The sequence below is a fragment of the Camelus dromedarius genome, chromosome 5, assembly GCF_036321535.1.
Source record: "Camelus dromedarius isolate mCamDro1 chromosome 5, mCamDro1.pat, whole genome shotgun sequence".
NCBI classification, from domain to species: Eukaryota; Metazoa; Chordata; class Mammalia; order Artiodactyla; family Camelidae; genus Camelus; species Camelus dromedarius.
The window spans coordinates 32,122,926-32,149,715 of record NC_087440.1 but is presented as its reverse complement, the minus strand read 5'-3'; the positions used below and the strand labels follow the sequence as shown (position 1 = coordinate 32,149,715).

The window sequence follows — 26,790 nt, the reverse complement described above, 5'->3', positions numbered from 1 at the left end:
GTGTTGACTTCTTACAGCCCCACCTGGGTTGTAAATTCCCCAGTGCAGGGTCATGGCTTCCGTCTCTTTGGACACACCCCGGGCCTTCAGAGCTGCTGCCTGAGAAGAGGCTCTCCATACCTATGTGCCACGTGGCCTCTGCTCGGCGCATGGCACTGAAGCTTGGCTTGGTGCTTTGGGGTGGTGGTGGGGGCTTCCAGGCTCCAGGGCCTGGAGTGGAGGTAGGGGGAAAGGGGAAAGGGGAAAAAGCATGTTAGGAGAGGTCTGGACAGCGGAGTCAAAGGAAGAAAGTGAGGGCAACCATTCTCACCTGCATCATCTGAAGAGCGCCGTTTCTGCCAAGCCTGGACACTGCCCTCCAGGTCTGGGCCTGTGCCCTGAAAGGACAGCTGAGTCAGGTCATAAAAAAAGTCCCCTCTGTGTGGGGACCGCAGTTAGCAAGGGGCTTCTGCTCTAGCATCTCATATCATTAGTCCCTAGACACTTGGACACTTTTTCCCAAAAGAGTGGCACCCATACCACCCCTAGGGGCATGAGAAATGGTTTACCCGAATGAACATACTGTTATTTAATAGTTATGTGTTTATTTTATATGGGGTAGCAAAGACATGACTAGCACAGCCAGCCTGTGGTTTTGAAGATGCTTCAGTCCAGTCTAAGTTTAAAAAGGTGAGTTGACTTAAATAAAAATACTATGTAAATGATGCCGTGGTATGTGGAGAAGTTCAAAAGCAGTCATAAAGGTGGTAATCGAGTCCCCTGAGTTTAGGAAACAGCTCTAGAGGTAAGTGTTTTTAGGACACCCACTTTACAAGGAAGCAGAAGCTCCAGAAGGTTAAGTGACTTGTCTGGCAAGTGTGGGGACAGAACTGCAGCTCACATCGTCTAATGCCAGAGCATAACTCTCTCCCCTGATCGACCCGCTGCAGGGCCGCGGGAAGGAAAGCGTGGTGGGCAGGGACCCACAGGACCCTCAGTTCACTGCCGTGACTCCCCTCACCTCTCGTTTCCCGTCGAAGCTCCAACCCTTGGCTCTTCCCAATCCAGGAAGGGCAATGCCGTGGACCCTTGGCTGCTGTGCTGCCCCAGGGGCCTGGCCCCCCTCCCCAGGCTCCGCCCCCTCGGTGCCCTGGAACAAAGTTTCAGGTTTGGAAGCAGGTCCTGATGAAGAAGGGGCTCCACAGGCAGCAAGGGATGGGGAGTGCCCCCCACCCAAGCCCTTCCCCCTTCCCTGGGGGAAGCCCTACCCAGACCCTCTGAGGAGTCTTTCCGCTGCCCTCATGTGCATGCTGGACTCCCAGCATGCTCTGCTCTGGGTGGGCAGGCTTAGCCCAAGGAGCTCTCAAGAAGCAGGGATTTGGGATGACGAAGTTCCCCTGAACCCCAAGTCCTAGCATTCTCCCATCAATGGCCTGGGGTGGGGTGGGCGGATGGGCTATGTGTGGGACAGCAAAACCAGGAAGACTCAGCACCCCCGGCCTCACTTACCGTCTTCCTGTGGAAGGAAGGCCCCCGGCCCCCGCCAAATGCAGGGAGGAGGCCGCTCTCCTCCTCTGGGCTCCAGCAGGGGGAGGAGTTATTGCCGAGGCTGGGGGGATCTGGGCTGGGGGGACTCTCCTGAGTCGGGGGTGGGGGCGGGGGTGGAGGGAGGAGGAGGCCGGTAGTGGGGGACCCTGGCCCCCTGTCCCCCTTGAAGCTCCGAGGCCGGCGAAAGTGAAACAGGCCTCGGCGCCTCTTCTTCTGGAGCGGAGGCAGTGGCGGCTCCAAGAGGCCTGGCCGCAGGGTCCTCAGAGTCCGGGGGTAGCTGGGCAAGGTCGGGGTGAGTTAGTGACAAAGCCGTGGGGACGTGGGGAGATGCCAATGTCAGATGCTGAGGGTGTTCAGGGCCCAGGGTGGTGCTGGTGATAGGCCAGTCCTGGTTCAGGAACCTCCTCTCCCTCCTCTCTTATCTAGTCTTTCCTGCCACTGTGTAACCCTTTCTACTTACTCTCAGGGAATGGTGTCCTCACCTTCCCTGTCATAACCCTCCAGCAGCCTCTTTCCTCCCAAGCAGCCCTCGCCCATCTCCTTTCAGCCTCTCCAAGTGATCCAGTTCCTCCTGGGGAGTCTGTGCAGGACAGTGACAGAACATACCCTCCAGGTCTAACTATCATCCCATCCCAGGGCCTGTTGTTCCCCCACCCCATTCCACTGGGGTGGTTCACTCTGGCTCCATTCCTTCTAGCTGTCCTGAAGAGATTCAGAGAACATGGGAGCTACAGGCTGGGTGGGGAAGAATGAGAATGTGGGGGAAGGTCCCAGAGGCTTTGGGGCACTGCCATTGGAGGGGCCTCCAGGGGAGCTGGGTGGACACAGGAGCCCTTCCAGGGCCTTAGGGCCTGCTGAAATTGGGGATGTCCCTGGGCGTCACACCTGGAGCTCTCGTCCATGACCCTTCGGCTGAAGAAGTCCTCCAGCCCCTCATCCAGACGGGTGGCCATCCCATTCTCCTGACGAGTCCCAGGTACTGGCACCTGCTGGAAGGAAAGTCCTGTGGGATATATCATCTAGGGGAGGAACAATCCCCTCCACCCCCCACCCCCCATGCACTCAGGGCCTTCCCCTTTGAACTTGGACTTGCCTCTTCTTGACCCATGGAAACTTAGACTTCAAGCCACCTGGGCATTTCCTAAGCTTGGCAGCTCTTGACTTTCTCACCAAAATGAGAACTGCCAACTGTCTACCAGGCAGAGATTTCCAGTCTGTGACAAGGTCTAGCTCCATCCAATCTGGATAATCCTTCTCCAGTTCCATGGCCTGCCTGGGCTCCTGCCCGATCCCCTAAGGTTAGTACCTTTGGTATTGGTATCCCAAAGCTAGAAACCCTGGCTCTGGCATTGCTAAGTGAAGTCAGTCCTCTTGTGAGGCCTTAGGGACTCACGCTGGGCCGACCAGGTCCTGGAGGGGTGGTCCTGGGGGGCCGGGGCCTCCCTTGTGTTTGATGCCTTAGTTTATAGCCATGAGTGGGCAGCTCGGATAGACCTTCCCAGGAGCCACTAGCTGTGGGCTGACTGCTTCCAAGTCCTGAGAACCAGCCAGGGGGGATCCCCAGGCTCCCCAGCTGGCTTTCCATGTCCTGAGGGCTCCCACCTGTGGGGACAGCAGTGTTAGAGGGATTAGCAGGAGGGGCAAGGAGAAAGCAGGCTGCCAAGAGGGAGAAAAGAGAAAGGGAAATGGGGGCATTAGCATAGAGACTGGAAGACTCACTAATGAAGGCAGACACCGGCCGGATCTTGCGGCAGCGTTTCTGTTTTTTGATGGCCATGGTGTCCTACAGGGATGGAGATGAATGGTGGGGCCAGGTGGCAAGTCCCAGGAGCCTCACCTGGAGCCTCCCATTCCTCATAAAGCCTTCTCTTTAGAGTCCATCTTGCCTCCCTGTCCTCAGGTGGTCAAGGCACTGGGAGGAGGGAAGAGGCTGGGTGGGATCAGGGTGAGGGGATGAGACCCAGTTAGGAGCAGAGAGTGGGAGTCCGGGGAATTGGAATGGGATGGGGTTTTGCAGGTTCAGGGACAGGACCTAGGTTAAGGATCGGAGTGGGCAGGGGGGTGCTCACGATGTTGGTCCCAAGTTCATCATCTGTGGTCTCCTCATGGTCATGGTTCTGGCCTCGGCCCCGGGAAGACAGATCTTGTCCTTGGCCTGGCCCCCCTGGTGGATCTGATAGCGTCCTTAGCTGGGCCAGGTGTCGGGCCTGGGGAAGGACAGGTATGAACAGGATCCCAAAGAAGCTGCCTTCCTCCCAGGACCTTGATGGGGAGGGGTGGTGGAGGGAGATGGGGTGATGTGAGGTGGAGGGCATGCCAGGGGCCTGGCTGGGGCTCAGGGGCCTTACCAGGCTCTTGTGGGAGTGGTACAGCTCCTGCAGGATCTCGTCCACTATGGAGTTGGTCAAGTAGGTGACAACTGAGAGCTTCACTTCACTGTGGGCATAGGCAGGGCTGCTCAGCTCCCTGCTCCCACCCCTGAGCCTTGGCCCCACCCTCCCCCAGATGCCCGAGGGAGTGGGCCAGCGGCTCTGGCTGCCCTCAGACAACACCGCTGCTGCAGGAAGCCCCTTGGGTCTACTCCCCAGTTCTACCCGCTGCCTCTCCAGCCTAGGTGGGTGTGGATGGGGAGAGTGGACAATGAGGAACTGAGGAGGAGGAGGAGCAGGGGGCTCTGGGTCGGGCCCCTGGAGCTCCAGTGGAACAGGGCGAGGTAAGCTGGAGTGCTGAGTGAGCTCTGCTGGTCTCTGTTGTAAGAGCAGAAACCAGTACTTTGGGAGCCTGGCTGCTTCATGGGTTTCTGTAATAATTTTCCTTTGCTTTGGTGAGTGGTGGCACCCAGACTGGAATGAAAGAGCTCTAGGGGCCATGGAAACTTGGGGGGGAGAGACAGTGCAGTCCATGCACCCCTATTCACGTCATTTTTCTTCGTCCGTGCCTCTGAGGAAGCTGTGCTGTTTCTAGGGGTCAATTCCTGGGGTATGTGTGCAGCTACATGGGTGTCTCTGCGTGTGTGTATACATCTGTGTACACTGCCCAGGTTCCTAAACCCTAGCTCAGCATTTAGACTTCTAGGGCAAAGACCAGTCAGACCCTAAATAGCAAGGCTGCAGTTGGTTAAAGATTCATCCCTTGTAATGGACATTGTGTCATTAATTATTCATTTCTGATAGCTGGGCCCCAAGTCCCTAGGTGCTCCCAGCCAAGTCCAGCCCACCCCAGCCCCACCCCTGCCTCTCACTCCAGCTTGTTCTGAATGTCCTGCCCCGCCTGCTCCAGCAGCGCCCCTCGGATGAAGTTCCGGGGCACAGTGACACGCTCCGCCACGTTGCTCAGCATCTTGTTGTGCCCCTCGGCCACCCGCATGGCCACGGGGCATAACTCCTGCGTTAGGCTGACCATGGACTCCAGGATAACCTAGTATGGGGGGAAGTGAGGCCAGAGCCCCAAGGAAGGCAGGGTCAGGGCTGGCAGCACAGTGGAACAGACTCCAGCCTGTCTATTCCAGCTCCCCTGAGACTGAGGGGCTCGCCAAGGTCATGGGGCTGGTTAGCAGCAGAGTCTGGACACTCAGGCTTCCCCCATTCTGGTCAGTGTCCCTTCCATCCTACTACATGGCCATGTGGGCAGGGGCGAGTCAGTCCAAAGATCAGAGTCTAGAGGGAGAGGTCAGAGTTTGAGGGCTAAGATTGAAGCTAGCAGCAAAAATCCAAACCCAGTTTTCTAGCAATGCGTTCGGCACAATGTGGGTGTAGGTGGTCTCAAGTCTGCATTTCCTTTTTGCCCACAGGAATCTCCCCAAGCTGACCTTGGCCCTCAGCTTAGGGCCTTGGTCAGCCCTGGGCTCCCTCCCCAGGACTTGCCTGTAGCTCCTTGTCCACAGCCTTGGACACCTCACTGGCTACTGACTCCAGCCTCTGCCGCACAGGCCCATCATTGGCCAGCATGTGGCCCAGCTCATAGAGGCTGGGAAACAGCTGGAAGGAAGGGGTTCTGGTCAGAAGGCCAGAATCAGGCCTCGCTAGGTCCCTGGGGGCCCTGGGCAGTGGCGGGGGGCAGATGCATGGCACAGGGCCGGGCCACTCCTGGGTTCATATGCTGGCCTTCTTGGGCTCTCCAGGCTGTGAGGGGAGGGTGGGGCTGTGGAGGGCTCACCGCCCGGGAATTCTTGGCATCCTTGATGAGGTCCCGAGCATAGAGCAGCTCATCCTGCACAGGCTCCAGGGGGCACAGCCTCAGGGCCCGAACCTCCTCCTGCACCCGTCCACACAGCCGCTGCAGCATCTGTAGCACAGGTGGCAGGAAGGTCAGGGGACCGCTGAATCTTCACTTTCCCAGGTAGGCCCCCAGGTGCCCTGTTTCTGGGCCCCTTTGTGCAGTGCTGCTGGTGCCAGCGCTGACAGGGGTAATAGTGATGTCTCTGGAGGGCCTGTTTCCTCTTCCTCTTGGGGTGCCCTTCTTGAATGCTCAGTGGAGCTCCCACAGGCTTGTGCATCCCTTGTCTGGGACCCTCTGATGTCTGCCTACATGTTCTCTCATATTTGGGGTTCACATTCTGCATGTCCTGTCTTTTTGCTCTCCCACGTGCTCAACCTTGTTGTGGACGCCACATGATGCCTCTTCCCTGCCCTCTCCCCGCCCTGCCCTGTGCTCCGTCATATCACACCCAGGCCCTGCATGCGCCACACGTGCCCCGTGTCCCAGAGGGAAACATTTACTTGCTCGGCGCTGCTGGTCACCAGGCCCTGCTGCAGCCTGAAGGCCTGTTCCTGGGGGTACGTCTGGGAGTGGTTGTTCCTCACCAAGCACCACTGGATCTGGAGAGGAAAGCGGGTGGGGGTGGGGTCAGGGCCAGGGGATGTGGGCCAGTCCCTGCCCCTCGCGTTCCACCCCGCTCAGACCACCACCTTCTGCCAGACGTCCTCGGTGCGCTCCGGGGCACTGCGGTAGGCTTGGGAGATGTCGCTCACAGGGAAGGACATGAAACGCAGCGTGTGGTTGCTGTGGGACAGAGCAGCACAGCTGCGTGGGAAGAGGTGGGCAGGAGAGGCCCCCGCTCCCCAAACCCCTCCTCTGGCTGACCATTTCCCTCTCCTGTGGTTCTTCCTAACATTTCTATACAATGAGGTCAAGCGGGCTGGGGTGGGGCTAGTGTAGCTCAGGCCTGGTCCAGATACAGAGAGGCTGAAGGCTTGGGTCAGGGCAGGGCCCTGGTCTACTCACCTCTCCAAGGCCCTTGCAATATCCAGAAAGCCCAGGGCGGACGTATTGTTCCGATCCCATAGGATAGTTCTGGGGAGAGGGTCAGCACCAACTTGTTACCCCTCCGTCTGGATCTCTCTTAGGGGACAGGGACACACCCCCGGAGGGCCCTCCCTCCTTTCCTGGGTAATGAGGCTGACTGCAACATGGCTCTGGGACTGAGGGTCTCCTGAAAACTGGGGAACAGAGCAGCGAGACAGCAGGGAGGGCGCCTATGTGTGTGTGTGTAGGGGGGTGGGGCGGGGCTGGGACTCCAGGCCAGAGGGTCCAGATGTGGGCCCCACCTGAGGGAGGAGTTTATCTGCAGGGCCTTAGACAGCATCTTGGCCCCGATGTCCTCCATGCCATTGCCGCTCAGGTCCACTTTAGCCAGGCAGGTATTGCTGCCCAGGGCATTGATGAGGATGCTGGTGCGAAGCTTCAGCCGGGAGTCCGCCACTGACAGGGACTGCAAGGACTGCGTGCGCAAGCGGGGGGTTGGGCGCAGTCCCTGCAGCCCTGACCCCTCAGGCGCCCTCCCGGACCCAGGCACTCACACAGTCCTCTTCCTGGATCAGCTGCACCAGCTTGTGGAGGATCTCCTCCAGGGTCCTGTGGGGAGGTGGGGCTCAGAGCAGGAGGGGAGGGGGCTGGGGTCTTGCTATTAGAGCAGCAGGCAGCCGGAGGTAATACAGTCAGCCAGAAGGACAGGTGGATGATGGAGTGAGGGTCTGTGGATCTAGGGAGAGGGTCTCACTTGGCCTTGACGTTGAAGTTCTTGCCCAGGAACAGGTGCTTGAGGGACTTGTTCTTGCCAAGGGCGGGCACCAGTGTCAGGAGGTCCGAGTCAAACCCTGGTCAGTAGATAGGAGAGGCGTGGCCATGAGGCCTGAGGCCCACTGGAGTCTCCTTAGAGCTTCTCTCCCACGTTCCAGGCCCCTGTCCCCATCTAGTCCCAGGAAGGGAAGTGCCCCCACTCACCATTGTCAGACAGATCCAGGCTGCCCACACAGGTGACAGCCCCCAGCTGCTCCTGCAAAGCCTGGGCTCCAGCTGAGCGGAGCTGCAGGGATGTGGTGGGGGTAGGGCGGGGGAGGCAGGGGTCAGGGTAGAGGATAGGGCACCTTTAATGCTTAGAGATAAGAGTAGTCAGGCCGGGATTCAAGGTCATACTGGGTCTCAGGTTTAAAATCAGAAGGACCCTTCTTTACACCAGATCCTTCCCAAGGGCTCTCTCCCCTCCCTTCAGCCAGAAAAATTTCCAGGCTGCTGCTCCGGACACAGCTTGCTCCTGCCCTCTAGTGGGAAAGCCTGGTATCTCCCACCCCAGAGCATTAAAGGAGGAGATATCCAGAGCCTGAAAATGACCTCTGGAAAGAGGGCTGCAGACCAGAGACTGAGAAGGGAAAGTGGGGATGTGGTCAGCTTGGGGCAGGGGTTGCAGAGGGGCAGTGCAGAGCCAAGATGGAGCCAGAGCTGGACTTAGGTCAGAGAAATGGAGGGTGGGGTGATGGGTGGGGGTCAGAGGGCTCACCTCACAGCTGCTGAGGTCCAGGTGCAGATCGCTGAGGTGACTGTTGAGGGAGAGGCCCTGGAGCAGCGCCCTGTGGGAGGAAGGTCAGCAGGCCCACCTTTACCCCTCGCCCCCCTTCTCCCAAGGATCCCCCTCGGACGCCCCCCAACCCTGCACCCACCCGACCTGAGGGCCTCCAAGGGCAGCCTCGTGGCTGACAGGTTGATGTGGCTCAGGGTGTAGGCGCTGCTAAAGAACTGCTTGAAGGCCGGTGGGGCCTCCCGGCCCTTCCTGCAGAGATGCCTGGGGTCAGCAAGGGAAGGGGCGCCCACAGCCTGTGTCCCACCCCTCCCTGCACCCCTGTGCTCCCACCTGTGGGAGCAGCTGTTGCGCGCCAGGTTGAGGTAGGTGAGGTGGGAGCAGCAGCCGTGGAGCAGGGCACCCAGAAGCTATGGGGAGAGACCCAGTGTGTCTCACGGGGCTGGAACGGACTCCCTCCTCCCTCCTCCCTCCTCATCAAGGACCTGGCACTTCACCCTCTGCAGTCAGTCTGTGCCAGCCCCACTATCTTAGCCTCTTCAAGCCTCAGTGTTCCCTCTATGCAAAGTAGGTTGTCTGCTCCCACCGGCCTGGCCCCCAGTAGTTTGGAGAGGTTCACAGGCAGTGGATGGGTACGGCCAGGACCATCACAGACTCATAAGGTGCCTTGTTCAAGTTAAGGAAGGAGTCCTTTCCTCCCTGTGGACTCAGCCCTGCACCTGGGTTCACGGCCTGGGAATGGGTTGGAGCTGGCTTTTAGGCACAACCTTGGGCAGCACCGGGATAAAGTGCCATGAAGGTGTGAGCTCTGGCGTTGCTTTGTAATTCAGCTGGACCTCAAGCTATTCACCAGCGCTGCCCACTTCTGTACTCAAGGAGCGGGTGAGGCAGAGGCCCACTCTGGCTTCCCCAAATCACCGCAGGCCAGCTCCCCCATTGCCAACCCCTCACCGAGTCGATGGCGCAGTCAGTCCCCGCCAGGTCCAGGTGCACCAGGGCATTGGGCTGGGCCAGGAAGCTGTAGAGGGCCTGGGAAGGAAGGACAGAGGGGCTGCAGGGGGAAGGGTGGCAGACCCCCTCCCCTCACTGGGGCTAAGGGCAGAGACTTCAGGCCCTGAAGCCTGAGCTTGCTTCTGCAGGCAGGGGCTTGAGGCTACGTTCATGGACTATGGACTCACATTGGCTTCATCGGTGGCAAGCAGCCCAGGGTTCTTGCTCAGGTCCAGGTATCGAAGGGAGCTGGCAAAGGCCGGGTTGGCCCCGAAGGTCTGGCCCAGCGCCTGGAGCCCTGAGCACAGCGGGCACTGGGCTGGGTTGGCCCCCATCCCCACTTCTTTCCCTTGTACACAGCTCTTCCCCGCTCCCGACACGTGGCTTCTTTCCCTTCCTTGGTCCCTGGGATGCTGTGTGAGTGTGTGACTGTATCTCTGGGGCTCCACACCCAGGCAGCACTGGGGGAGGGGCAGAGTCAGAAGTCGGGGGGTCCTGGGGAAAGTACCTCGAGGGGAAATGGCAGTCTTGGCCAGGCACAGTTTGGTGAGGCCAGTGGGGAAGCAGAGGAGCTGCTGGCTCAGACTGAAGAAACCTGGGAAGTGGAGACAGAAATGGGCCCACTGAGAGGTGGGGGGTGGGGACAGGTGGTGCAGAGTCAGACTGGGGGCTTGAGTGGAGTACGGGCCTGGGGTCAAGGATGGCGGTGTTGGGGTAGGGGCTGTCATAGGTCAGAGAGCTCCTATTCAGACCCAGGTTGGACTCTGGGCTGGGACAGGGGTCTGCATTGAGGTGTGGGTAGGATTCAGGGCTGGGGCTCACCCTTGTCCTCGATGGGGTTGTGGGACAGAGTGAGGGCATGCAGCACACAGCTCCCGTTCTCCCCAAACACCCCGGCCAGCTTCTGGACAAAGTCCCTTCAGGGAAGGGGAGGAAGGATGTGTTTGTCCCAGCCCCTGGGCTGCCCCTCCTCCTCCACCTGCCTGCCTGGCTGGGGCTGCAGTGGCCAGAGGCCCCCACAGGTGGGAAGCAGCTCGGGGCCTGCCAGGGAGCTTCTCATCACTCTGGAGTACCTGGGAAGTTGTGCTGAGACAAAGCCCAGCTTCAGGTCCTTGAGGCTGGAGCAGTGCATTCTGCTCAGTGGCTGATGGCAGGAGGGGGTGGGGCAGACTGGGGAAGGCCATGGAGCTGGGGGTCAAGAGGCTTAGGTGTGACTTGCTTTGTGCCCTCTTTGGTCCTCAGTCTCCTCTTCTGTAAAGTGAGGAGCTGGGTGAAATAGTTCAGAGGCCCACATCATGCTCTAAGGTTCTGGGGACCCTAAGACTACATCGAGGGGGTACCACTGCCCAAGGAGGAGGCTGGCCTCACGTCTTAAGCCCAGCGTTGTCCAGCACCAGCTCCTCGAGGCTCCCTGACTTGCTCAGGGTGTGTAGCACCTGTTCTAGCACTTCAGAGCCCTGAGAACAGAGGGGGTCATGTGTTCAGAGCCAGAGAAGGCACAATTCTCCCCTCCCCCCACCCCTCTAGACCCTACCAGCCGCAGGTCCTTGCAGTAGAGTTTGGTGAACCACTGGTTATAGGCCAGGGCTGCCACCATTAGGGCCAAGTCTCTGGGGGGAGAAGAAGAAGAGGGCAGGAAAGCAGTGAGCAGGTGGCTGGGGCAGGAAAGAAGAAACAAGGGATGGGGTGGTTGGGCTGGGGAAAGCCTAAATAGGTAGAAGGCAGTGGGGGGTGGGGAGTGAGAGACAGAGCTGGGGCTATGGATGGGACCAGAAGGGAGAGGCGAGAAGGGCCAGGGTTGGAATGATACTGGGCTGGGGGGTCGAGTCTCTACCCCATCCGCTTACCGGCTCTCCAAGTGGCTGAAATCCAAAAGATTGAACTCCCGGTTATCCTCAGCATGATAGATGGTGTCCACATCCTTGGAGAGATGGAACTGGCTCACACCTGCTCCCCTCCGCCTCCTCTGCCCACTCCCTCCGGGTCCCACCTGCCCTCAGGCTGGGTCCCTGCCCAACGCACCCATTGCACCTCCTCACGACAGTGCAGCCCATTGTAGTCACACAGGGCAGCGTAGGTCTCGGAGAAGCCACCTGTGGGGCAGGAGATGGGCTGACTCCTTGAGAGGGAAGGGGATGGGGAACAGGCTTGGAGTTCAAGGACAGGTCAAGGTCATTTTATGTGCCAGGGTCCTGGGTTCCTGCTACATCATGAACCTCTGAGGTGTGGGAACTGTGGAGTCTCAGGGCAGGCAAAGCCTCCTACAGAGAGGACTCTGAGCAAGGGGCAGGGTGGTGTAGGCCCCACGTTCCTCAAGTCTGCCCCTACTCACCGCAGACACTGTGAGTGGTGGATGTGGAAGTCTCAGAGTTTGGGGACGTGTCTCGAGGCCCTTCTGGGGTGTCTGCATTTCCACGTCGGATTAGACTCCTGGAAAGTAAACAAATCCATCCCAAGAGGGGTGGAATGACGCTCTCAATTCTTCCCCTGTTATAGCTTCTGGATCCCCAGGAAAGGCAGGAGTGGGGACATGAGAGCTCTTCTCCTTGGTGTCCTGGGGGACCAGGTCCAGGGGAAGGAGAGAGGGAAGGAAGGGAGGTCTCCTTGTTGCCTAACCCTTTGAGAGACTCCTCCTTTGCCACTCACCCAGGGCCTGGGCAGACCTTGGAGAGGGCAGAGCTCACGTGTCGTGTCACCTGGTCCACGCTCTCAGCCGACGGCAGCCGCATGCTCACCATGCCGCGCTCCGTCTCCACTAGGATCTGGGGGTGGGGGAGCAGCAGGGCCTCAGATGCCAACTCCCTCCTGCTGCTGGCCCAGCAGTGGGGCCCAAGCCCTGGTGCTCACCTGGTTCTGACTGAGTGTGTTGAAGGCGCGGATCTCCAGGACATTGAAGGAGCTCTCCACCTGGGGGGAGGGGGCATGGGGATGCCCAGCTCATGGTCAGGGCCTGGCTTCCAGGCTGGGGGGGAGCATGCCAGGTGCTCTCCCACTCATCAGCCCAACTCACCTTGGCTGGGACCTTCAAGGGAAAGAGGTGGAGGCGCCAGGAGGTCAGGGCCTTCAGAGAGAGGGGAAGAGTGTCAGCAGCAAATGGCAGCTTCCTGGGCCCTCATCACCCTGCCCTCCGTTAGCCCCTTCAGCCTATGAGCACCCCCTGCCAGCTGGCCTTCTGCTGTGGAAGTCCCCCCTCTCATGCCCTGCCCGGGGCTCCTGATCATCCACTCAGTCCAGACTTCCCCTCCCCCAGGCTATGTTTCCTCAGCTGTCCCCCACCTCTGCCTCCCCCACCCCCCAGGCTCCTTGCCCTCATCAGCTCAGGTGTCCTCGATCCTCTCTCCCTTCCCCAAGCCCAGTGCCCTCACCAGCACTCGGTCCTCGAACTTCTTGGGCTTCGTCTCCAGTTTCACGCGATGCTGTTGGAGCACTGCCCCTTGGCTCAGGCACCTCCGGATGCTGTCTGCAGGTGGGCAGTGGGCTGCTCAGAGTTCCCCTTACCCTGGCCACCCCCCACCTACCCAAGGGTCTCCAGAGGCAGGTCAGAGGGGAGGAGAGAGAATCAGAGAGAGACACAGAAGGACAGGGACTGAGACTTTTCCTTCTTGGGTGACTTGTCTCTTCCTATTAGAGCAGCAGAGGGGTGTGGAGAAAACTCCAGCTCCTGATGTCCCTAAATCAGGGGACAGTAGCTGAGTGACACTGTGGGAGAGTGTGAAGGATTTCTCCAACCTGTGCACTCCAGCAGCCATCAACACATACACAGTGAGTCAGTGTGCGGGGGTGTCCCTTTGACTATGTTCTATGTGGTCCGGGTGTGAGTGTCTGCCTTCTACTACGCATGGAAAGAAGATGCCAGGGAGCCCGTGTGTGGCATTGGTGGGGATGGGTAAGTGTGAATGAGTATGCTGTGCCTGCAGTTGTGAAAGGGGCACAGAGCCAGACAGTCCTGGTGTGGGTGGGGGTAGGGGGGGTAGTAAGGAGTTAGTGTTTAAAGGAGTCCCAAACCCATCTGCTGGCAGAACCATCCAGATATCCCTGTGTGTGTGCACACAATTTCTGTAAAGATGTGTACACATATCTCATGATTGTGCTTATGTGTGTGTGTATGGTGTGGGAAATCGCGACGGTGCAGCATGCCTCTGAGTATCCTTGAGCGTCCTGGTCTCTGCGTGGGCTAGCCTGTGCTCCCGCCTCTGGGGGTCAGGGTTGTGGCAGTACTGGGGAGTTGAGCCTTGGTTTGGACTGAGTCTGAGAACCACGCAAACAGGAGAGCCCTTGAGGTGTGGGTGTGGGTGTGGGGTAGGGAGAAGAGGGCAGGCTAGGACAGGACTGTGCTAGGTAAGCTACAGAGACTCTGCTCTTGCTTTTAGCTCCAATCCAGGCCGTCTTCCCTGACTCCCTTCTTTGCCCCACTGGCCTGGGCACAGCCTGGCTGCTAGAAGGGCTCCGGACTCCGGAGCCAGTTCCGGGGCGGGGCCCGGAGGAGGGAGGGTGTTGAGCCCAGAGGCGTCAGGACCTGGGGCAGCTCCCATCACCCGGCGGGGCGGGCCTGGCCCCGCCCGGCAGGGAAACGGGGACTCTCCGGAGGGGACACTGGGTGCTTCGCCGATGGGTGGGCCAGGATCGCTGAGAGTCAGCCCCGGGGAGCATAAGGGGACTGCACCTGCTACTGATGATCGGGACAGGAGGCTCTGGGACAGGTAGATCCTGACGGGGTGAGGCTAGCGGGGCAACGGAGGATGCTCTGGGGACAGCGATGCCCTGAGCTGGGATGCAGGGGCAGGGGGCTGCCTTGGAACCGGGATGCATGAGGGGCGGGAGGCACCGGGACTAGGGTGTACCGCGCGGAGGAACGCACTGGGTCTGGGAGGCTCCCGGACGGGGCGTCCCGGAGACCACCGCAGCCTCGTACCTTGCAGCTCGCGGGTGAGCTCCGCGCTGGACTTGGCCATGGCGGCCGTTGCTGCCGCTGTTGCTGCAGAGGAGCCGCCGCCGCCGCCGCCGCCGGGGAGCCGCGGCACATGCTAGACCCGGCTCCGGCAGGGCCCGGGCGCTGAGCGCTGCAGCAGCCGCGGAGCCCGCTCCAGTCAGGGGCGGCTGCGCGAGCGCTCCTCCCCCCCAGCCTCTGAGCGCCGGGTCTCCCGCCCCGCCCGGAGAAGTGCCGGACTGAGCATGCGCGCCGCGCCTCCCAGCCGCGTGAGACCCCGCGCGCGCTCGCGCCCACCCCTCCCGCCGGCTCCCGCGTGCGACGCCCTGTGCGTGTCTCCTGGAGCCTGGGCCATCTCCCGGGTGGGGGGCAGCGTCCCCACTTTCCGTGTCACCTACTCCTCAGGCACTGTGAGCAGAACCCATTTCTTTTGTTTGTGGGCCTGGGTACCCCTCGCCGGGTCACCCTTGCAAGGATCCTCCCTTTTCACTGCTTGCCCGGGACCGTCCAGTTTGTCCTCACTGACCCGCGAAGGAAGGAACTCGCGGCCAAGGGCAATGCCGGGAGAGGACCTGGCAGAATCTGGGGGAGTTCGTCCTTCCTTTCCCGCTTGCCCAGCCTGGGAGATCCCTGCGGCGTCCTTGGCACCATCCCTGCGGGTATGAGGCCGAGAGTAGCACCTGGGAATTCCCTTGCCACCCCCTTCCAGCTGGCAGCTCTGCAAACACCTCCACCCCTGAGCATTACGCTTAGGTCCTGGAGACAGGGAGGAGGGTCAGGAAGATCCAGACTTAGGATCTCAGGGGATCTTAGAGGGATCCAGTCCACTCAGTGCTCTCTGCTGGGCTACCACATCTATGCACCCTACACTGAAAAAAACCACACTGATTCAAAGCAATGTGATCATTTGCATTTTTATTTGCACCTCATTTGCAGCAAGTTGTTAATTTTCAACCCTGTTTCATCTACTCCTGATTCCTTCTCTCTCATAGCCCTCAATTCCCTGATGCCCAGAAAAAAAAAAAAATTAGTTGGTTTCGACAAGGCAGACTCCGCCCTCACAGCAGGCCTGTCCTGTGCTCTCAGGGGAAGCCTTTATCCAAGACTACAGCAACAGTGGGAATCCTCATAAGGCCACACCTTGACCACAGAGAACACTGGATCTTTTTACAAGGCAGAATTGACTTTGGGGAGTATGGTGTAAGGTGAGCAGTATGCTAGGCAGAGGTGGGAAAGGCCAGTTGATGAATACTGGAACAGGACCCAGGAGTTGGAGCCCAATCTCTGCCCTGGTGGATGCTCTCCAGGTTCTCAGAGGCGGGAAGGGGTCCCTCCACCCACCACCACCGTCTCCCCAGTGATGTAGCTGGCGTCTTCAGAGCACAGGAAAGACACGATGCCTGCACAGTCTTCCGGCTTGCCTAACCTGGCAGGAGGGGAAACAAGGAAGAGACTAAAAGTCAAACAGGTAATGAAATTTGCTTAATCAGAAAGTATCAGATGATTTTTCAGGACTAGTGTACAAGCTACTGCCCATCAAATAGGGTTACCATGAGGATAAGCTGTTATTTATAATCTAGTATAAACATAAATACTTTGCAAAAAACACTACATATTATATTCATACAATATAGAAATGCTTTGTTTTTTAGAGAATTCAGGACATCAAAATCCAAAGTTATACATGATAAACTGGTGAGTAGCTATTTCATTCTCCAAAGAATCTGCTTGACATGTACGCATACTATTCAAGTGTCAGGGAGTCTGCGAGACAGTCAATGGTTTGTTTCAAATGATTCCATTTGTACAGCTTCAATTCACAGACAACTTTTCCAGGAATCTATTTTTGTCCCTTAAAGTCAGGTTCATTTTGTGAGATTTGCTAATTCTCAGTGTTTGTACCAGTGATGGCATAGTTAGGGAACACTTTAACCTGACTGCCATGGAATGCTTAGAGGTGGGTAGAGTGGGCACCTCAAACCTAGAAGGATTAGTGGGTCTCCCTCCAAACTGCACACGGTAGTCATCCCGGAGGCTTCACTTCTCCCCTCAGCACTGCCCCATACCCTCCAAAAGATGTCCAGATCCTACCCTGGACCAATTGAAAAAGAATCTCTGCGAGTGGGGCCTGAGCATCTGTGGTTTCATAAGCGCTCCAGCTGATTCTAATGTGCATCCAAGACTGAGAAGCACGGAGATCGATCATTAGTTGGGGGTCTAGGATTCCCCAACTTATTAATGAGTTGTGAACTAGGCCTGCAGCTCATGCTTGACATCAGAATGGCTTTGGGAGCCCTTGTTGGGGTCTCCCTTCCTGAGGAGGCATTGCTGACATATGTCCTTGAGGGGACAAGGTGGAGGAGCTAAAGACAAGAGAGTTCCCAGTAGCCAGAAGCTGGAGGAAGGCAGGGAACTTAGAGGAGGAAAGGGAGCCAGACAAAGGTGCCTGAACAGTTCAGCCCACCCTTTGGAGAAGAAGCTAGTTTTCTTAGGCAAGGGGGGTTTGGGGACTTAGTAAAGCTCTTCATTCCATTTCTTTGGATTGTAGGATCATTAGCCTGAGTGTTGGAAACATGACTCTTTATTCAAGGGGACTAAAAAAGCATGTTTTGGTTTTGGTTTTTGTCCCTTATGGCTGGGATGCCCAGAGGTGGAGGCAGACACCCAGGTGGAGAGAAGAGTCAGGGTCTCCCCCAGGGCTCTGCTCTGCTAACCCTGGATGCCTCTGTGTTTAGTTTTGGCAATGGAAGCAGACTCCCTGCTCCCTCACTGTAGTGCTGCAGTGTTTGCGAACTTGTGAGGTCTGTGTGTTTGAAGTAGAGGAAAGCATGCCTGTGTTGTCTGCGGGCCCGAGAGACGGTGAGCTGTGAGCTGTGAGGGACCAGCCCTTTCTTTATCCCTCCCAGCCCTCCCCTGTGAAGCCTTACCTTCTGATCTGCATGGTTTCTTTTATGCTCTCCTCTCTTTCCTTGCCCATCCACAACTGCAGGAAAAAGAGAAATCTCTTCCTGTGAGGGACAGTGTGGGGGGAAACTGCCAGCCCTCTATGGGGAGGAAGGATGGAGAGCTGCCCACTTCACTCCCTGGTCCTTCCCAGCTCCCAGCCTCTGTCCACCGCCCTCTTTTGCTTCATTCTCTTCAGGTTCTAAGGATGCATTTTGCTGGGTGACCCCAGGTCTCATCCACTTAAGGAGATATGAAATGGCCTGAGTCAAGTCTGAATTCCCCAGTTTCACTGTGCACCTCAAGAAAGGGTCATGTAGGGGTCTAGTCTGGACACGTATGCAGCATGGATGTGGAAAAGCCTGGGGAGGGGGGCGGAAGTGGTTGGGAGCTCAGGACCCAGGTGCTGGGCTTCCCCATCTGAGAAGGTACCCCTTAGGGTCCCAGCGGGAAGCAGGCCTCCCCTCTCTCACCAACTGGCTGAAGCTAGTCTTGATGAGTCCAGGTGCCAGGCAGTTCACCCTAATGTTCCTTTGGGCCAGCTCTCTGGCCAGGTTCTTGGTGAGGCCCAGCAGGGCTGTTTTACTAACATTGTAAGGGCCCAGGCCCTGGGGAAAGGAGAGAATGGGTTAGTCTTTTCAACTCCAGTTCATTCTTGGTTCTTAACAAGATATAAAGGGCAACAGATAATAGAGTATCTCTTGGAAGGGAGGGTCCCAGTGAGAAAACTGTCTTGTGATGAAACCTCCCTTGGTTAGGGTTTGTGGAGGCAAGGCCTCTATTTTGGGGGAAGGTACTTGGTGGTGTGATTTCCCAAAGGGGACACAAACTTCTTAGGGTGACCAGAAGGGCGGGAGGTACAAGATAGAGGAAGGGATGAAGGTAGCAGAGGAGGTTCTTACAGGAAATGGGCTGTAGGCGCCTATGGAGGCCACGATCACCACTGAGCCACCTCTGGAAAAAGAACAGAATGACGTTCTTCCCAGTGGAGACCCCTCCCCTCAGCCCACAGGGGCCCCTTACACCCAAGCTCCCTCTCACTCTGTACCCTCGTTTCTCCATCTCTGGCACCACTGCCTTTGTCAGCAGGGCCGTGGCCTTCACGTTAATGTCCAGAACCTGAAATGGAGGGAAGAGCAGGAACAGCATGAGGGGAGGGAGCTGGAGAAGGCAGGGCGATGGGGAGGTGCAGTGGGGGTCATAGGCTTCTCTTCATAGGGCCAGTGGAGGTCTTAGAGATGGTTTACCCGACCTTACGAGTGAAGAAACCAAGGCCCGGGGAGAGGTGGCTTTCCCCAGCTTATTCGGCTAGAAGATGACACATTAGGTTTCAAGGGAGAGAGAACGGAGCCTGGTTCCTTTTGTTTCCTAACCAGCTAAGTATGATTTGGCCCAGAATGGACCTGAATGCTCAGGGCTGCCTTGATTTTGAGCTGGATTTTCTGCATGTCTTCCAACTAGGGAGACCCTGGAACTGGGCTGGCTGCCTGGATCTGCCCCAGAGCGGGCTGTGTTTCTCAGAAAAAACATGGCCTGACCTCAGGCCCTTGGGGTTGTTCCAGCACTTTTCTGGCTTTTGAGTTCAGGGAGCAAGATGCTCTCGGCCCTCCGGGATGGACTATCTGGCTGGACATTTATTGACAAGTGGAATTGAGAGGAAGTATTTTTGGGAGAGCTGGGATATAGGCTACAATCAAAACCCCACATCCATAATTTAAAACAAATGCATGACCCTTGATTACATTGCTCTAGGTACTGCTGGGAGAGTCCCCTCCTACACTTCCCATGCAACTTCTTATTTTGGAAAATTTCACTCGTACAGAAAAGTGGAAATAGAATGACAATGAATATCTAGATAGCCTTTACCTGCATTCACCAGTTGTTCACATTTTGTTGCATTTGCCCTATGTATCTATGCAGATTTTCCTTCCCCTTTGAAGGTGAGTTGCAGACATTCTAATGCTTTAGCCCTAAATATTTTAGCATTATTTCCAAAGAATAAGGACATTCTTACACACCACCGTCTATCATTACACCCAAGGAACCTACCATTGATAAAGATTTTACTGTCCATAATATAATTTCCCCAATTGTCCCCCAAGTGTCCTTATTTTAAAAGTCCCAGGTTCAATCAAGGATCAACCATTGCCTTTAGATTTGATAGACTGTGATATTTTTAAAAAAAGCCAAGTAAAAAGAAAAATGACTTGGTTTATAACTGATTTTCACGTGGTCTCTATTCAACCTCCTCATGAAAGATGTTTCTCTGCTTTAAAGAATATCAATCAGGAACTGACTCATTGAAGAGCATTTTGGCACTTTGGTCTCTCTGTCTGTGAAACACTGATAAACGAACTAGAATATTTTAGTATCTTTAAACTTTAGCGTCGAGAAATTATTGATGACATCAGGGTAAAAAAGCAAAACTATGGGAGATCATAAAAAATTAAGCATTTCCAAATCATGTAGGAATATTAACCTTAGTAAAAAAGACAAATATTTTAATTAAGACCTTATAATTAAAGAATGTAGGTGTGTGAAATATATTATAAATATAAAGTAATTATACACGCTCACACAAAAACCAGTATTCTGGCCCCTGAACACCTGGATGTCAGATTTTCTTGACATAAGAGTTACAAAGAAAAGAGAGCAGGTCTTTTTCAAAGGCTGTATATTATAAAGTGGCAACTTAGCACATTTCACCAGAACTGATATTTCACTTAACTAGCAGTTATTAAAGTTTTCCAACTAATGAAAGATCATTCTTTTTTGGCAGCTGAAAAGAGGAGGGATGGTGTATAAGTCTGAGTGTCTTAGGTATGGGCATATTAGCTGCCATGTCTGCTGGAAATAAATCAGGAAGAGCCTGGATAAGCCCGCTGCAGGAAGAGAGCTGGGGGAGGGAGGCAAAGAAACAAGGAGAAAATGAAGAAGACAGAACTGAGGAGAAGCAGAAATGAAAGAGAAGGGCAGGGACAGAGGAAGCCAGCCCTCCCCTGATTCCCCCTTTACCAGGTGCACTCCAGGTGTGTGGCAAATTGCAAAGATTCCTCACATTTACACTGTACTTGACAAATGCATTCTAAAAGCAGACTGGGTGTGTGCTGTCTTCTGAGGCCTGCCCCCTGATACTTCCATCCCCTCTCACCTTGTCCCACACCTCCTCGGTGACATCCATTATGTTTCCAAAGACAGGGTTGACGGCTGCATTGGAGATAAGGATGTCCACGCCCCCATGAAGTTTCACAGCCTAGAGAGGAGTAAGGTCTGAATTAGGGCTGCATGGCCAGAAAGAGGGGGTGTGCATTTATCAATGTCGATAACGAACTCCTTCTTAGGAACAGTTGTCAAAATGACCTCTTTTCCTTAAAACATTTTTTCTCCAAAGGTACCCGAAGTTCTGCTGCTAAAACATTTAAAGTCATCTAATTTCTTTTGCAGTCTTTTCTTTCTGCCCCTGCTTTTTCTAAGGCTGTCGCTGACCCTTGACTTTTTAGACTTTCCCTTTTGGGAGTACCTTTATTCTCATGGCTTCAGGTCTCACCTCAAAATCCATTTCTAGACCCTTCCTATTTTCACACTGAGTCCCGGCCCCATTTCTCCAAATGCTTACTGTCAAGTTCTCCTTGAATGAGTTACCATTATCTCAAACTCAGCCTGTCCACATGTACCTGAATGGAGAAATGAGTTTAAATAGACCCATAGGAAATTGCTACTGGGAGGGGCCTTTGAGATCATCTACCCCAAAGTCATTATGAAGGTGACAAAACTGAGGTCCAGGGAAGTTAATTTCTCAAGGTCATATGGCCCAGTAATGATCCATTAGCGCCGACTAAGAACAGGAGGCCTGGTCATTCAGTATTCGGGAGAAGTGAAGTGATTTGCCCAGGGCACAAGGCTAGTTAGTGGTGGCAGAACTTACTTTCCAACCCAGAGCTAATATAAGAGTCCTCAAGAGAGAGTCAGGGCAACTATTGAGACAGGAGGGATGGGGCAGGACACAACCATTAAAAGAATGACGCAGCAACTGAGGATAGGTTAACTGTTAAGAACCAAGATGGTGGAAGATTCCACTTCCAGTAGACCTTGAGGCTCATGGCACACCTACAGGTGCCATGACAGCACCCAGGCTGACGGAAAAAGGCCAAAAAGTAGGCGGGGCCCAGTTCCTGGAAATCCTCTCCCTTTCCCCAACATAGCTGGAATAATCCTTTCCTTCATTAGCATATGAAATCACCCAGACCATAAAAGCTAATCACCCGCATACCTTGTGGCCACTCTCCCTTATGAGTGAGACAGACCATGTTCTGTCTATGGAATATCTCTCTAAATACACTTGCTTTCACTTCACTCTGGCTTGCTTTTAGATTCTTTAATGTGCAAAGCCAAGGATGCTCACTTGATGGGGAGTGTCCCAGGGACTTGCCATCCTCTTGTGTCCCATTTTCCTGCAACACTATGAAACTGACTACCCAGGAGAGCCATGATGGAGGAGACTTAAAGCAGCTCCACACTCATTGAGGATGTCATTTTCTCCCCTCCTCCACTTGCTTTTCTTGGGGGGGGGGGGGCTGGAGGTATGGAAGATTCAAGGCAGAAACTGAGATTAAGCTGGGAAAACTAAGAAAGGCAACATCTCACCTCCTTAATACATTGTAAGTAGGTGGTGAAGGCATGTGCTGGAGTAATGAGTAGCCAAACAGAACCTGCCAACAATACACTCCACCCTGAAACCAGACTTCACATTTGCCCAGAACTGGCAATTTTGATGCCTTGGGCAAGCAACAGTAAATGGGCCCTCCATCAACTTTGTGCTTCGCGATTTGGCACACGGAGGGGTGTTATTAACAATGTGTACCATCTGCTAGCTCCCGTTTTTTAACTAATTATTCTTGCTAACTAGGTGCTAAGCTCAGTTGCTTCCACACTACTGAGGGAATGCCTGGGCTATCAACATGTAAATTTAAGAAAATTTAAAATCACATAATCTCTTAAAACCTGTATCAATACTGTCTTGCACTCTCTAAATTTTAGTGTCCCAGCACAAAGCCCCCGACACCTGCCTTGGCTCTAAGTCTCATGGAATTCTGATGCGGAAAGTGCAGAATGCATTAGAAAGCGAAGTGTGCTGGGCTCGTGCGTGTCTTTGGGGGGTGGGAAGATGGTGGACCGCAGCCAAACCACCTGGAGCCCTTTTCCACTGCTGCCGTTCCCTTCTCTTTCTAGGCCTAAGAGCGTGGAGAGGAGAGAAGACTGGCTTTGGACTGAACAGACAGAGAACCATGGAAGATTAATGGCAAGGGTACTCTGACCATCCAGGTGTCTTCTAAGTCTTGCTCTAGATTGCGTGATTGCTACCCTAAAATAGTTAAGAGTTGCTTGCTCTGTGTTCTGACAGGTCTATTTTTAAGAAAAAGAAGAATCCAGTAGAGCAGCGGCTAATCTGGTTTCAGCTCACGATGCCTTTGACAAGCTTCGAAGTGCAGATTAGGAGGCCACTGGGGAGTAACCATCCTCAGGGCAGCAGCTTTCCTCATCACAGGGTAACAGCTGGCAAGAGGCAGAACACATCTCAAACTGCTAACAAGTATCCTATCATTCACCACTGACACTGGTCATTCAAACTACCTGAGGGTCATTTTTGATTCATTGCTATACTTCCCATTTCCTGACATCAGGTTAGGGAAAAAAAAATCTTGGTTGGTTCCCACTAAATGTCTCTTGGGCCTATCTGTTCTGGTCCTACAACCACTGCTCTAGACCTAAGTGACAGCATCAGCTTCCTCGCTGATGTCTTTGGCTTGGAATCTTTAGTCCAATACAACCTTCCTACCAGTGCTAGATTATCTTTCTCTAATAACCATTTTCATCTCGCTCAAAACCTCACATGGTTCCTTATTTCCTCCAAGAACGTGTCTAAACTCCTTTGGGAGGCCACGGAGGCCCCTGTCCCCCATCCGTCCTACCTGGCACATTTCCCACCAGCGCTCCGGCACCTGCACTCTCTGCTGTGGCTTCACAGCGCTCTCCTCTCCCCTTCTGTCCCTCCTTGGCTGTCTGCTCATTTTGCAGGGTCATCCGGAATCCCGGCCCTATGCCATCTGCCCAGTCCCACCTACTCCTCAAGGTCTAGCTCAGACCCCACTTCTGGGCCACGGCTGCAGGATGGGTGAAGTGGAACTGGTGAGGGACCAGAGGTCATTTTTCTGGCAGGATTTTGACATTAAGTAGCTACACACATTTCCATGTAGCTTATTAGTCGGCCCAGGATCCCAGATGGCTCTCTTCATTCTGAGGATCAAGGTCTCAGTCTCAGGCACTGTGCAGCAGCCTGTGCCAGGCAAGGTGACTTTCTTGGAGCCAGTGCACATTTGAGCCTCTGCCAAATGGTTCCCTACAAATGGAATAACCTTATGCTGTCGTCTATACCACTGTCTACCATCATTTCACATCCTCCTTGTCTAAGACGATTACTCCAATTATTTCCGCCACTTTCCATTCTGTTAGCACAATCTTTTACTTCTCATTCTTGGCTAGCTTCTCCCTCCCACTCCAAGACATAAAGTGTGTGCCCTGAGCCTAGGGAGAGCAGCCTCCTTTGCCAGATGTTCATATTTTCTTGTGCAGCTGGAAGGCTGGTGCCAAGTACCAACTCTGACACTGGCTTAGACACTTTCTTTGAGACTAAAGTCCTCGTGGGCACCCAAGGCCTGACCTGATGGGGAAATGCTAACGGGGAAATGGCCGGTAGTCTGTAGGCAGCTTGGCAAGTCTGGGTTGGCTCACAGCTCTTCTCTTACTAGCTGTGGGACAGTGGGCGGTTGCACCAGCTTTCTGAACCAGTCTCTCTATTCAGGGAGAATAGTCCTTGCCTTGCTTGGGCTGTTGTCAGGTTTAGAGATAACCCGAGTAAGGCTTGGAACAAAGTTAATGGCACACAGCAGGTGGTTGAATCATGGTGGACTACCTCGTGTCTGTTCCCAGGGACTTGACTTTATAAACTGAAGAATAAGGGATTGATGGTTTATTAGCTCACAAGTGGGAATACCTATTTTGCGACTGTATTTAGATTGGAAATTACTGGAGAACTAGGACCAGTTTTTTTTCTTTGGGGTGTGGTGCTCCAAAGGATGATGCAGGGTTGAAGTATTATAGTGGTTTTTGATTCTCTGACTGATATGGGATGATTCTTGAAAGCAGAACACAAAGACACACAATAAGAATATGCTAGTGGACTGGTGTGGGTATGCAGAATGCACTGTTATGTTTTAGTTAACAGTGCTGGCTTGGCTTACACTCCTGTTGTCCAGGAAAGCCAGCTCAGGCTGGCTTCCTTCTGCCACCTCCTGGCTCTGCGCCCATATCCTTGCTGCTCACCGTGGCCACCAGCCGCTCTCGGTCCTCAGCCTTCCCCACGTGGCACACGGTGCCCGTCACGCTCAGCCCCTCCCCCTGCAGTGCTGCCACCGCCCGGTCCACGTTCTCCTGCTTCCGGCTGCTGAGCACCACGCGGGCCCCGTCCTGGGCCAGACGCTGGGCGATGGCCAAGCCGATCCTGTGGGCAGAGAGAGAGAGGAATGTCAAGTCCAGAATAGGAAGAGAGGGTGAGCATGAGCTCCTGAGTCAGACTGCCCGGGCTTTGAATTTCAGCTCTCTCTCTTTCTGTAGGACTGAAAGAGAATTAATAAGATGGCCATACTTAGGCTAACAGATTGCTTATTCTTATGCTTGTCCTTAAAACGGTCAACTAACCTGACTGACCGGTTGCTACTCACAGCTCCAGGCCCATTGTTAAAATAAAGTTATTAATTTTACTGTTTCTGCTTTATGCCAGTAATCGAAAGTAGTAATCATGCTTGGTCTCTGAGTCATTCTCCAGGGAGAAATTCACGGGACTGTAACCTCACAAAATAGCCTGAATTACCAAGAAGACCATGCATTGGGTGCTTATAAGATAAAGAGATCAAAAGAGCGACAACCACTAGCATCTACAGAATTGGTCACCTGGAGACACCATGACACCACTCGAGAAGAAAATGATTCTGTTGATTGTTATAGATGATTTATTGTTTGAGCTATGGCTATATAATCACCCCGCCCCATCCCCAAGATGGGTTCACAGTTTTGAAGGCACTAGCCTGCTGTGAGTCCCCTTTTGCCCGGCAAAGTAATAAAGCTATCTCCTTTCTTCTATGCCCTAAGACCCTGTCTCTGAGTTTCATTTCGGCTTGTCAGGGGTGGGGGCCAATCTTTCAGCAACAGGACCTCCATGTGTTAGACAGGATTGATGGCACAGCCATTACCACACAGACAGACGTGGTTAGCACATTTTTGGTACTTGTTTACTTATTTTTCTTATGGTTTTGGTCCTCAGGGTAAATTCCCAGGCAGTGACATCACCTTCCACAGGTGTCACCATGGGTCACAGGCCCCATACACTGTGGGGACCAAGAGGAGAGAGATGAAATAGGGGTGTAGCAGAGGCTACTTCCATGATTCGAGGGTCTCACTTGGAAAAGCTCATACCCCCAAATAGCTTCCTTACTAGTCTACATCATTTCAGTATTCTATTGTTAGTTACATTTTGGGGGTACATGTGAAACTGTGGGTCTCCAGTTACAAATGTAGATTTTTTACATAATCCCCTGGGAGAAAGACTTACACATTTTGCACTTGTTAGCCATTAGCATTGCCCTTCCATTTATATTTTAGATTTGTGAAGAGCTGGCACCTAGCAAAGTTCTGTGGGAATGAGACACAGGGTAGACCCCAGAGACAGCGAGAAACAGGCTGGGTAAGGGAGGCTAAAAGGTACTAAATTAACCCAAAACCTGGACACATGGGTCTTGTGTCCCCTCTAGGTAAGGGGTGCAGTTCTGCAAGACTTGTGGGGGCGGGTGCTAAAATGGGGTGTCTGGAATATTTCCACAGTCAGAGGAGGCAGTGGATGGGATTTTTAAAATCTGACTGTCTTGGATTTCTGGTCTGGTTTACCCAGACCCTAGATAGGGCCGGCTGATTGGGGCAGCCCAGAACCCTGGGAGATTGGATGGGCGGGGGCAACACCCAAGTGGCGCGGTTGAGCCAGAGGCAGCAGGGACAAAAGCGCTGGCAATGGAGGAGCCAGGCTCAGGGGATTCTGAGGGGCTGCAGGCCGACCACGTGGTTCCTTTCTTTTTGGGCAGGATTCTGGCCACGTGTGAGGCCTGAGGACGGGGCAGAGGAGACCAAGGACAAGGGGTTAGTAATTGTTTGCAGACAGCGGGGGCCTCAGAGACACCGGCCTGGGCACTCACCCATCAGTGGAGGCCGTGACTAGGGCCACCTTATTCTCAAGCGGGTTCCGGCGCGCCACCCCGGAGCTGGCCATCTGCACCGATTTCCACGTCCGGGCACAAGCACTCAGCACCAGCCCCGTCTTCTGCATGGCGCCGGCCGGGTTCAGGGTTCTCCAGCGCGCAGGGGTGGCGTCAGCAGAGTAGGGCAAGGGGCAGGGCGAGGGGCGTGCCGCCACCCCGCCCCGCTGCGCGGTCCCCTCGCAGCTGCCCGCTCCCCTCCCGGCTCGGCTCGTTGCTCGGCTCCCTGTTCCCCCCTCCTCTCCCTTCCG

General features: G+C 54.8%; 2 protein-coding genes and 1 long non-coding RNA gene across 11 annotated transcripts in view; 1 reads left to right on the top strand and 2 right to left on the bottom strand.

The window, feature by feature from the left end:
* Positions 1-14,306, bottom strand: part of CARMIL3 (capping protein regulator and myosin 1 linker 3) — a 16,726-nt gene extending 2,420 nt beyond the window's left edge. For 2 of the 6 annotated variants that reach the window (XM_031453455.2, XM_031453457.2), the window contains exons 1-36: positions 14,223-14,305; positions 12,676-12,770; positions 12,321-12,371; positions 12,158-12,217; positions 11,957-12,072; positions 11,643-11,740; positions 11,333-11,403; positions 11,158-11,231; positions 10,845-10,920; positions 10,679-10,767; positions 10,133-10,227; positions 9,819-9,905; positions 9,499-9,608; positions 9,272-9,349; positions 8,654-8,730; positions 8,468-8,572; positions 8,303-8,372; positions 7,750-7,831; positions 7,526-7,622; positions 7,326-7,380; positions 7,074-7,246; positions 6,751-6,819; positions 6,435-6,528; positions 6,246-6,344; positions 5,683-5,811; positions 5,391-5,504; positions 4,769-4,944; positions 3,876-3,963; positions 3,597-3,734; positions 3,247-3,310; positions 2,921-3,129; positions 2,413-2,516; positions 1,489-1,804; positions 1,001-1,129; positions 311-377; positions 121-210 (exon numbers count right to left, since the gene is read on the bottom strand). In XM_031453455.2, coding sequence (XP_031309315.2) covers positions 121-210; positions 311-377; positions 1,001-1,129; positions 1,489-1,804; positions 2,413-2,516; positions 2,921-3,129; positions 3,247-3,310; positions 3,597-3,734; positions 3,876-3,963; positions 4,769-4,944; positions 5,391-5,504; positions 5,683-5,811; positions 6,246-6,344; positions 6,435-6,528; positions 6,751-6,819; positions 7,074-7,246; positions 7,326-7,380; positions 7,526-7,622; positions 7,750-7,831; positions 8,303-8,372; positions 8,468-8,572; positions 8,654-8,730; positions 9,272-9,349; positions 9,499-9,608; positions 9,819-9,905; positions 10,133-10,227; positions 10,679-10,767; positions 10,845-10,920; positions 11,158-11,231; positions 11,333-11,403; positions 11,643-11,740; positions 11,957-12,072; positions 12,158-12,217; positions 12,321-12,371; positions 12,676-12,770; positions 14,223-14,262 — 3,685 coding nt within the window. In that variant the 5' untranslated portion in view covers positions 14,263-14,305. Of the gene's footprint in view, positions 1-120; positions 211-310; positions 378-1,000; positions 1,130-1,488; positions 1,805-2,412; positions 2,517-2,920; positions 3,130-3,246; positions 3,311-3,596; positions 3,735-3,875; positions 3,964-4,768; positions 4,945-5,390; positions 5,505-5,682; positions 5,812-6,245; positions 6,345-6,434; positions 6,529-6,750; positions 6,820-7,073; positions 7,247-7,325; positions 7,381-7,525; positions 7,623-7,749; positions 7,832-8,302; positions 8,373-8,467; positions 8,573-8,653; positions 8,731-9,271; positions 9,350-9,498; positions 9,609-9,818; positions 9,906-10,132; positions 10,228-10,678; positions 10,768-10,844; positions 10,921-11,157; positions 11,232-11,332; positions 11,404-11,642; positions 11,741-11,956; positions 12,073-12,157; positions 12,218-12,320; positions 12,372-12,675; positions 12,771-14,222 lie in introns of all 6 variants that reach the window. The other 4 variants (XM_031453459.2, XM_031453460.2, XM_031453456.2 and 1 more) reach the window with 4 other exon arrangements.
* Positions 13,824-25,386, top strand: LOC116153489 (uncharacterized). The gene is made up of 3 exons (XR_004137254.2): positions 13,824-14,010; positions 14,230-15,705; positions 22,410-25,386. It is a non-coding gene; the product is annotated as an uncharacterized LOC116153489 (long non-coding RNA).
* Positions 15,136-26,790, bottom strand: LOC105102407 (dehydrogenase/reductase SDR family member 4). 4 transcript variants are annotated; one of them, XM_010995752.3, is made up of 8 exons: positions 26,480-26,779; positions 24,561-24,738; positions 20,332-20,433; positions 18,229-18,299; positions 18,083-18,134; positions 17,654-17,788; positions 17,165-17,220; positions 15,136-15,663 (listed from the first exon to the last, which is right to left on the bottom strand). In XM_010995752.3, the coding sequence occupies exons 1-8, from the start codon at positions 26,608-26,610 to the stop codon at positions 15,549-15,551; spliced, it is 840 nt and encodes a 279-aa protein (XP_010994054.1). In that variant the 5' UTR covers positions 26,611-26,779; the 3' UTR covers positions 15,136-15,548. The 4 variants fall into 4 exon arrangements, with proteins under 4 accessions (XP_010994054.1, XP_031309322.1, XP_064341914.1 ...); XM_031453462.2 differs by lacking the exon at positions 17,654-17,788 and having other exon boundaries at positions 26,480-26,783; XM_031453465.2 differs by lacking the exons at positions 17,654-17,788; positions 18,229-18,299 and having other exon boundaries at positions 15,525-15,663; positions 26,480-26,789.

Bases quoted from the DNA above. Each gene is read 5' to 3' on its own strand.
- LOC105102407 (XM_010995752.3), bottom strand. From the start codon at position 26,610: ATGCAGAAGACGGGGCTGGTGCTGAGTGCTTGTGCCCGGACGTGGAAA. The intron at 24,739-26,479 runs GTGAGTGCCCAG...CTCTGCCCACAG, and splicing joins GTCACGGCCTCCACTGATGG to GATCGGCTTGGCCATCGCCC. The intron at 17,221-17,653 runs GTGAGAGAGGGG...TTTTTCCTGCAG, and splicing joins AGACTAGCTTCAGCCAGTTG to TTGTGGATGGGCAAGGAAAG.